This window comes from Hippocampus comes, unplaced genomic scaffold (genome assembly GCF_001891065.2).
Source record: "Hippocampus comes isolate QL1 unplaced genomic scaffold, H_comes_QL1_v1.1 scaffold106, whole genome shotgun sequence".
Taxonomy (NCBI): domain Eukaryota; kingdom Metazoa; phylum Chordata; class Actinopteri; order Syngnathiformes; family Syngnathidae; genus Hippocampus; species Hippocampus comes.
The window spans coordinates 550,872-560,900 of NW_017842055.1; the positions used below are offsets into that span (position 1 = coordinate 550,872).

Here is a 10,029-nt window from a genome sequence, read left to right on the forward strand (position 1 = left end):
CTGGCATGTCAACGACATGCTGCGGAGTGGAGCATTTCAAGCGCTTTGTGGACAAACGAGGCCTTTTGCCAACGTCACCTTGACGTGATTCATTTGGTGAAAAGTCCAAAACCGGAAGGCGTTCCAGCGCCACCCACAGGCCTGGCGTGTCAATGACATGCTGCGGAACGGAAAATTTGAAAGTGCTCTCTGTGCGGACGGCGTTTTGTCAACATCTTGGAAATGTGATGAATTTGTAGAAAGTGCAAAAGAAAACGGGGACACGGTCACAGCGCCACCCACAGGAGCGGCATGTCAACGGCGTGCTTCTTCGGAGTGGAAACTTTTCAAGTGCTTTCCGACACGTGACATTGTTACGAGTGTGTGACGTTATTAACTTCCAAAAGCAAAACATGCTCTTCATTAAATCTGGCGCAGTTTTCCCTTTGTGTGGACAAGTCCCACGACGTGATGGCGTTTTTCATTTTAGCCCGGCATGAAAATAAAAACATGTTAGCAATTAATGTGAGACATGTCAACAAATCCCGCCTGACTCTTTTTTTTTTTTTTTTTTTTTTTTTTTTTGTCACAGGAAGTGACCAACATTTTTCCAAAGCCAACTCTGCTTAACACACTCCCCCCCCCACCCCCTGCATATCTGCTTCTCCTCTCCTGTCACACACACACTGAGCAAGAGGGATGCGTGTGATTCCGCTGTTGAATTTTTAAAGCTGTTGTGGAACTTTGCGGGGTCAGTGTGGCGAAGGGTTGCGTTACAAAGACACAAACTCCCAAGACACGCACAGAACACAGATTCTTCTTCACGGACCGTCTGGTATGTTGCTCATCGCACACATGACACGGACAAAGTTGACCTGTCGACTTCTTGGGCGCGTTTCATCATTTCGCGCGTTTTGGTGCGTACTTGGCATGATTGCAGTACTTCCAAATCTAATCAATGTGCTACTTATCTCTGTCATTTAAAAGTGATTGTTTGTAGTCATGTTCTAATATTTGTGCGTAAGAATCGTAATTGTTACGTTTGAGTGACGATGCGTCGATGACCCCAAAACAAACATCAAATAGACTTTAGCAAAGGTATGGATTTTTGTTTAAAAAAAAAAAAAAAAAAAGAAAAGTTACAGTCTTCAGCTGTAATGTAAGCCATTTCGTGATTCTCAGAGTCTTCAACAAGTCTCATGGGCATTTTTTTTTTTCATAAATATCAAAGACCGTTTTCTTTTCGGCGAACCAGATACTGTTGATGAATTTTTGTCCACATCAAAGACGCACAACGAGCCCCTTGCACGTGTTCAGTAAACGTCAGGCAATCACGTCTTCGGCTAACCTAGCGTTGGCGCGCGCCAAACATCAAAGACGACAAACCTTGAAAACAATCAAACGATGACGTCATCGATTCATTTGCTCAGGCCCGAGCGGTCCTGATGCCGTCGCCGTAGCAACATGAGCATCCACACCCAGAGAGAGAAGGAGGTCCTACGGCGGCGGGCCAGCACCCCCGCCCGCCCCACCCAGCAACAGCAGCCGCCGCCCTGCGCCCGTGAACCCTGCGGCGGCGCCAGCACCCGGCGCAGGCACCCTCCCCTGGGGCAGTCGGCGTCCTACCACCTGGGGGACACATCCCTCCACGACCGGGCGCAGTGGAGCTCCGACTCGGAGGACGACGCCGAGCGTGTCGACAGGGTGCCGTTGCTAGGCGACCACGGCGTGGGCAAGAGCAGCCTGGCAGGAATCTTTGCAGGAATCGCCGACAAAGACGATCACCCGGAAGGTGAGGAGACTGCTAAGTTGAACGATGCGTGTTGTTTGCCCAACTTCAAAGACCTTTTCGAGTCCTCAATGAACCCGATGTGTTTTCACATCGGAGAATTGCGAGTTCAAAAATGTCACAAAAGTCTTGGTTCACCTCAAAAAAACGCCAATGACGTTTGTCAACGTCATTGCCGGTTTGCTGCGCGCTGGTGGCGTCACCAAACACGGGCTCACCTTTGGCCAAATGGCTGCACGCAAGCGTCACATTGCTGACAACGTCGATGGCGTTCAGTCGATCCGGACGCGTCGGCTTTGACTTTGACTGACCTCATTGATGGAGCGTCTGCCCCTGACAGCGATTTGACCCGCTTGCCAAGCGCTGCATTCCTACTGATTGTGTTTTCCCCGCCCACCCTTTTTTTTTCCCAGAGGACACGTACGAGAGGACGCTGACCGTCGATGGCAAGGATACCACGCTGCTTATCCTGGATACGTGGAGCAATGACAAACCGGTAAGACGGGTGGAAATCGTCTTGGATGTTGTTACAGGAACGCCCGTGATAGTCATTGATGATTGAAAACAACCGTCTTTAAAAAAAAAAAAAAAAAAATTTGTCTCTTTGATGACTAAATCGCCTTTGATGTTTACGGAAACACACGAACGGACTAGTTGTGGCAACAATGTTGACCAAAACATGGACGCCTTAGATGTTTGTTTTTGTTTGTTTTTTTTTGCCGTCCTGTGTGAGGACGAAGACGGGCGTGCGGGCGGCGAGGCGTGCCCGCTGCGCGACAGCGCGTACGTCGTCGTGTACTCGGTCAGCGACCGGTGCAGCTTCGATGCGGCCGCCGAGCTTTGCGTCGCGCTGAGGCGGCGCCGAGCGGCCGCCGACGTGCCCATCATCCTGGTGGGCAACAAGAGCGACCTGGTGCGCTCCAGGGAGGTGGCGCTGCAAGGTGAACCAACCTCTTTGATGCCGGCCAACAAATGGCTCGTGAACCGCAAATATGCTTTGAGGTTTATACAAAGCCGTTAGTTCAGTCACTGAGCGCCTAAAATGGTTTTAGAAAAAAAAGCTAACTTTGTCCACGATTACGTTTTTTGAGCACGTTAAGTTTGTTGACAACCTCAAAATGACAACTTGAAATCGCCTTTTGGCGTTTGCAAAATCACGAGCACGTTAGCTTGTTTGAAACTCGATGATTAGAAAAGCAGGCGGGTCGGGTTTGTCGCAGAGTCACTTTCACTCACGAGCAAATTGCCTTTGATGTTTTGCAAAACACGTCGGTTCAGTTTGTCGGCTCCTTAAACGTGCTCTCTTTTGCCCCAGAGGGCCGAGCGTGCGCGATGGTGTTCGACTGCAAGTTCATCGAGACGTCGGCGTCGCTGCAGCACAATGTGAGCGAGCTCTTTGAGGGCGTGGTGCGCCAAATCCGCCTGCGCCGCGCCGGCGGATCGGAGGCGCCGCAGTTCAGACGCGGCGCGTCCCGCAAGCGCAAGGAGAGCGTCACCCAGAAAGCGCGCCGCTTTCTGGAGCGCTTGGTGGCGCGCAACAACCAGCACGCGGCCGTCAGGGTCCGATCCAAGAGCTGCCACGACCTGGCCGTCCCCTGAGAGGCCGGCCGCCGTTCCCGGCGACCCATCCTAACCAAAAGTTGTTTCTCCTTACGACCGGGCATGGACGGACGGGCTGCTTCAGGCACAATGGAGGGCGACTCTTCTGACCCTCAGGACAACTTATGGAAGGCTTTGGACCAGGAAGTGGCTTGCTAATGCTAACCAATTCTTGGCAAAATCTCACCATGGAATCGGGAAATAGCCTGATAAACACTTTGATCACTTTTTTTTGTCTCTTTTGTAATCTTCCATGAACCACAAAGTACCCCGACAATGTTAACTAGCAAATTAATTAAAGCTCATAACGGACTCCATGAACTCCCCCCCGAAATTGATCACAACTGTTCGCATTTTCTTTTTATGTGATGTCTGTTTCACAATTTCAGTCGCAATGGGACGTTACAGTAAATGATCATCATGCGAGCAAAAAGGAAGGAAGTGGGTTTTTTTTTTTTTTTCTTTCTGGGAAAACTCCAAACGGTCTCCAGGATCCTCGAAGTTGCCTGCTCATGCTAACTGACAAATTAGCTTAGTGAGCACACAAACGCACGTCCTCTTTCACGCACTGACACACACAAATAGCATCCTTCGCAAACACGCAGCGTTCTTGAAACGATAAACATCTTCAATGTGTACAGTCTGTGTTCGTTAGCTTGATGAATGACCTTGTCCTGTCTTTGATGCTTACAAAACATTTCTGCTGAATCTTTGGAGATTCTTTGATATGAATAAAAACAGAGATGACCGATGTGCGTGATGTTTACAAAATGTGTGTATTGGTTTTGTTGGGAACTCAGGTGCGTTTGGTGTTTACAAACATGTACATTTGCTTCATTCATGACCATTTAGTGTCTTCGATGCTGGCAAACAAAACATGATTGTGATCATTCAGAACGCTGAATTGTTTTTGGTGTTTCCAAATCGCATACACTAAAAGACCCCGAGCTTCATTAAGACCCCAATGCGTCTTTGATGTGTACAAACATGTACAATAGCTTTTTTTGAGGACTCGAAGGTTGGGTTGAAAGTTTCAAAGTTGTTCACCAAAACATAGCTTAGTGTCTGAAGTGTCTGTGATTTTGCAAACGTACCCCTTGGTCGCCAAAAACGCATTTGTATCTCTTGGGTTTTCAGAAAACGTCTGTTGCCATCGGTGAAGATTAGCTTGTCTTTGAAGTTTACCAAAAACATGTTGGATTTGCAAAAGACGAAATGATCTTCATTGTCCTCACACACGCGAACAAAGAATGCGCAAACACTTGAACTTTGGCTCCCTCTGCTGGTTACTAGCTTCACTTTTTTTTTCTTTTTTTTTTTTTTCCTGGTAAAAGTCATCCAAACCCCCGTATTAAATTCATAGACGCCACTCATTCACACTTTGAACATTTTCCATTATGAATGGAAACCGTATCACGTGAGCATCCTTGTTCTGTTTTTTTTTTTTTTTGTCTTGATACAAATATTTGCCTTGAGGCTTGGCAATTCCTGACAGGCATTTTAAGGCATGTTGACACGGCTTGGATGGAAAAAAAAACAAGTCATAAACACACACACACACACACATTACTTGACTGTAAAAGGAACAAGAGGTAGACGACGGAATTGTCGTGGTCTCGGAGCTGCTTGTCTAATCAATGTCAGATGGGCGTCGGCAGCATTCCTCGGGATCTATGGTGTCAAGTTCACTTTAATCACAGGAAAACAAGCTGCAGCCCTTCGCATCAAAAGTCGATGCGAGTTCTGGTCAATGGGTGGGATGCATTTGTGAGGAGATAAATGAAGCAAAATGATGTGCAAAAAAAAATATTTGTCATGGGGAAAATATTGCTCAACACGTCCACTGCTGACGAAAGCCTTCGTGATTCACTCCGCGGAGGCAGATTTCGGTGCGACGCCCTTCGATGACCATTATAAACAAAACACCACAACAAAAATACTTGACGGTGAACACAGGACCAGACCCGGGCATCCCCGTTGTCGACATTTAGATTTTATTTTGAAAGATGCTTATGTGCCTCACGTCACAAACTGTGAAAGACGTGCTCGGCTCGGTTCTGCTTTGCTCACACGCCAAAGAGTCGCTTCGATTTTTGAGTGTGTTTGCAGTGCAAATTGCCTCTTGAACAAGATGAACAGCGCAGGTAAGCACCCGTCAAACTAACAACAAGAACCCAAAAAAAAGAAAAAACAAAAACAAAATTGAAACGAAGCGCCACCCAGATTCATGTGCAGATTCCAGATCAGTCTGCCGCCCCAAAGCGCCGAGGGCTCGCTCACGTTAAGTGCACGGAACGCCTTGTCTTGACGGTTTGTTGTTCTTCTCGTGATCGTTATTATGAAGGCGCTTCGTCATCAATAACCCCACTTCCGAGCACTTTTGCACCCTCGGGCGCTCGATTGAAACCAATCCAATTAGGCAACAATCGCGTTGCGGCAAATCGCGTGACCGCATCCGCGTTTCCAAAGGTGAAAAGAAAGAATTCAACCTTGGAATGAGCCAAGTGGGAATTCGTCAGCGGAAAAAAAAAGCACGCCTTTCAATCCGCAATTATTATCATGATTTCACTTTGCATTGTAGGATCCTGCGTGCTGATTTTCAAGGACCGAAGCAATAATATCCCCCCAAGTATCGTCATCCGGCGCTTCTGCAATTTGTGACACCAACTTCCAAAAAATACGAAAGCCCCTTCATTGTCTGTCTATCGATCCATATCTAGCTATCCATCCATTCACGTGGAATGTAATCTCTGAGATGTTTCTCTCAGTTTCTGCGCGTGTGCGTGTAGAAGGTTGGTCCAAAAGTGAGCCGAGACCGACATATGGCGGCGGAGTGTCCGGAACAGCTGCTTGCTTGCAGGCGGCGGGGCGTGAGCCTCCGCGCGCGTGCGTGTGGAGGCGTGTTGTTGTGGCCGTCGGGGATTTTCACGCGGATTGGATTTCTTGGGCGCGAAGTCGACTAGAATGGCGAAACCCGAGACTTGGTTTCGTCTCCTTTATTTGACTCCACGTTCTCGCATGTGAATGTGGACATTTTTTACTTGCTGCGGGTGTCCCATTACTTTTGTCATCTTACGTTTCCCGCATGTCCCGTTTGTGTCGCAATACACGGTGACCAACTTTCCGCCTTTTTTAACGCTTGTTTGTGTCCAAATCTCTCCATGTTCGTTTCCCTTCCCGTACGTGTCCTAATACTTACTTATTAGACAATACTTTTGTCCAATCTCCGCATTTTCTTCCGCATCCGGGCTGTCGTCTTCACTTCTTGTCCACGTCCCAATACTTTTGCCCAAAGTCCACATTTTCGCTTCGTTAGTGAGTGCGTCCTAATTCTTTTGTCAAAATTCACGTACTGTATTTTCTTCACGTTTTACTTCCTGTATTTGTCAGGAAGTGAAAAATGGAATCGTGACAAAGGTTGGACAAAAGCATTTTTTTTTTGGAAACTTTGGACATCCTTTACTTCCTGTTATTTGAACTCGCGCAAATGTATTGGGACACGACCGAGAGAAAGCCTTCCATCCTGTTTAACGTTGTGCTTGTGTTTCAGCCGTGTACCCGCCCGTGGCCGCGCCCGCTGACATGTATCCCAGCATGCCCGGGTACGAGGGCATGGGCCAAGGCGGAGGAGGTGAGCGTCGGCCACAAAAACCCAGAAAACAATGAGTCGGAACTTCGGACGCGTGTTCTCCAACGTTCCGTTTGCGTCCAGGTTTCCTGCCGCCGCCAATGCCCGCGGAGCCCGTGGCGCCGCCCCAACCGGGCCCTGAGCCCGAGGACTGGACGTGAGCCATCTCATTGGAAACTCTAAACCGGCCTTGAAACCCTGATTTGAAACCATAAATCCTTCTTAAAAGTCTGACATGAACCACGACATGAGGCTCGAAATCCGAACCGTTATGTGAATACCTTAAACAGGCTTGGAAGAGAAGTACAAGCCGTTACACTTTAACTTGAGTCAAAGTTCAAAACATGGAGCAGCAATGCACACAAACCGTGCATGCAACAACGGGGCACGTTTTCTCTTTGCTCCGTGGGAATGACTGTTACCGCAGTTTAGTTGGGGACCTTCTCTGCCTCTTCTTCCCCTTATTTACACCGCAATCCGTCCGGTAGAGCTCAATGCTGCTGACATTTTGGGGCACGTTGTGCTACTATATTGAAAGTGCATGAAATGGTTCATTTGTCAAGGGCTAAACTCAAATCCTGTTGTCACGTGTGTTTGTGCCTGCTAGCATCCCGTCTTTGCCTGAGGACGTCGCCCGCGAGGCCTTCAAGAGCTTCGCCTCGTCCAACTGCTGCTATAGCAAAGCGCCCGCCACGGACGGGGTCATCACACAAATGGAGCCGTTTAACACCTACAGGGTTAGCATACGCGCTGAAATGCTAAAGGCTACCACTGGCTTTATTTTGCGCTGTTTTGTAGGTTTGCCGGTGATTTTCGTGTGTGTGTGTGTGTGTGTGTGTGTGTGTGTGTATATATAGCTCATGAATGACAGTCATGCTCACTGTGTGTGTTCATTAGTATCGCTTGGAGACTTACACGGAGTCCAGGTCAACTGAGTGGGGCAGCAAACCTCACGAAGGTATGCACACACACACACACACACACACACACACACACACACACACACACACACACACACACACACAAGAGCGCACACACGCACACACGCTGATTGACAGGTGTGTGTGTGTGCTTGCGAATGAGCAGGAGAGGTGCCGGACTTCTACACCCAGACGGCCCCCCGACCCTGGGAGGTCCAAGCCACGCCCCCCAACTTGTTCACCAACCACACGGAGCTCATCCGCGTGCCTTACACCTCCTCTGTAAAGGTGAGTGCGCTTCTGCGGCCACACGACGATGTGAAACAGGTTTAACTCCGTGCGCTCGTGCGTAGGACTGCCACGACTGCAGCGCGACCGGCAAGAAGCCGTGTAAGGAGTGCACGGGAAGCGGACATGTAAGTCAGCCGTCACCATTTCAAGAGGACAGTACAATGAGCCCTCGAGCTCGCGTCGCGTACGTGATGCGAGCCAACCCAATCGACGCTTGAAGTCGCCGAAACACTTACCCCGTGTTTTGGGTGATTGCGTTTCAGAAAGCGTGCTGGGTGTGCAACGGCTCGGGCACCAAAGACGATCTGAACTGCTCCCACTGTAACTCTACAGGCAAAGAAAAGTACTGCACGCCACTGCAATTCACCTCCACTGCTGCCTCGACTTGCAGCTTTGATTCGTTCCGTGATCGTGCTCACAACTCAAAACATGTCTCCAATCATCTTTACCCAATCGAAATGAACGGACATGTTTTTTTCAGCTCTTCCAGACGATTAACACAAACAAAAATTCTTGTAACACGTTTTTCCAAGGGCAAAATCACACTATTGTACTTTTCTAAAAATATAAATACCACTATTACATAAAATGTCAAGAATTCAACAGTTTATGTGTCACCATTTCATGCTTCAATTCACTGAGAATTTGTGCTGCTCCATCTGGTGCGCATCTTTTGGCCACTAGGGGCCAATATAACACAGACATACATTTGAAAACGATGGGACTCAGGCGACGAGCAATTACGGCTCAGCTTCAGAAAACCGGTGAGCCGTGATTCGTTGTTACCTGAGTCACGAGCAACTGTGATGTCATTTTCAGTCGACAGCAAGTGACAAAATGGCCGCCCACCGAGATGGCTAAAAATGGCCGGATTTTGCTGCTTAACTCACATTCCACAAACACAATATTAATCCAAATGCTGAGTTTCAACTAGTGGAGGCACATTGAACATATTACAGTACAAAAAAACTTCTTCTATAAGCTGCAGAAAGATTAGTTCTTTACAGAGGATAAAGGTCATACGCCTGCGAGTGTCGTTATTATTCTATTGTCTGTCTTCACGTGATTGTTTCCGAAATATTTCCTGAAGGGTTTTAACGACCCAAACATTGACGCTGGCTTCATGTGCGCGCCGCGTAGGTGCAGGAAGTGCAACGGTCGTGGCTACGACAATTGCGAGACGTGCAAGGGAAAGCGACAACTGCTGACCTTCGTCCAGCTGAAGGTGGAATGGTGAGCGTCGCCACGCAGGGTCACAAAGATGTCATTGATACGCGGCTCGTGGAAAGTCTTACGGAAAATGACGCAAAGTGTCGTTTCGTTCCGTCTCCATCCACATTTGTTGGCATGCACTGACCAGATTGTTTTTTTTCGGCTAGTCCAAGTTTTGCTCTGACCAACCAGTCAGAGGACGGCCCAAAATGGCCCCCGAAAGACGGGCAACCGTGTTATTCCGCCGATGAAATGGAGCAGTAATACGATGATGCGCGTGCACGTACGCAGGACTAACCACGTCGAGGATCACGTGGTGGAGCAGAACAGCGGCTTGAAGATCGACAACCTGCGATCCGTGAGCGGAAAGGAGCTGTTCAAGAACAACCAGTACCTGGTACCGAAACACACTTGCAAACATTTACACGCACCAACGCGCCATTTGCTTTGACGCCATTTTATGCCATCTTCCTCAGGTGTACCCGCTGATGGGCTTCCCCGACCCGGCCATCGGCGAGGCGTCGGCGCGGATGGTCCAAGAGCACCAGAGCAAGTACGCCCAGACCTCCAGGATCCTGCAGCAGGTACGGGCGGATGGCGGGAGGGGAAGC

The 10,029-nt window shown here is 48.8% G+C and overlaps 2 protein-coding genes across 2 annotated transcripts in view; both read left to right on the forward strand.

Moving 5' to 3' along the window:
• The first annotated feature begins 652 nt into the window (after positions 1 to 652).
• On the forward strand, positions 653 to 3,696 carry LOC109510327 (GTP-binding protein REM 1). Its single transcript, XM_019860554.1, has 5 exons — positions 653 to 814; positions 1,410 to 1,771; positions 2,182 to 2,264; positions 2,502 to 2,709; positions 3,084 to 3,696. Exons 2-5 carry the CDS (start codon positions 1,444 to 1,446, stop codon positions 3,365 to 3,367), a joined length of 903 nt encoding a protein of 300 aa, XP_019716113.1. The 5' UTR covers positions 653 to 814; positions 1,410 to 1,443; the 3' UTR covers positions 3,368 to 3,696.
• Positions 3,697 to 5,379: 1,683 nt separating this feature from the next.
• LOC109510325 (protein SSUH2 homolog) overlaps positions 5,380 to 10,029 on the forward strand; it is a 5,376-nt gene continuing 726 nt past the window's right edge. The window contains exons 1-11 of the mRNA XM_019860551.1: positions 5,380 to 5,511; positions 6,918 to 6,998; positions 7,080 to 7,152; positions 7,603 to 7,732; positions 7,893 to 7,953; positions 8,082 to 8,203; positions 8,269 to 8,331; positions 8,470 to 8,549; positions 9,347 to 9,439; positions 9,710 to 9,815; positions 9,895 to 10,002. Coding sequence (XP_019716110.1) covers positions 5,499 to 5,511; positions 6,918 to 6,998; positions 7,080 to 7,152; positions 7,603 to 7,732; positions 7,893 to 7,953; positions 8,082 to 8,203; positions 8,269 to 8,331; positions 8,470 to 8,549; positions 9,347 to 9,439; positions 9,710 to 9,815; positions 9,895 to 10,002 — 930 coding nt within the window. The 5' untranslated portion in view covers positions 5,380 to 5,498. The remainder of the gene's footprint in view (positions 5,512 to 6,917; positions 6,999 to 7,079; positions 7,153 to 7,602; positions 7,733 to 7,892; positions 7,954 to 8,081; positions 8,204 to 8,268; positions 8,332 to 8,469; positions 8,550 to 9,346; positions 9,440 to 9,709; positions 9,816 to 9,894; positions 10,003 to 10,029) is intronic.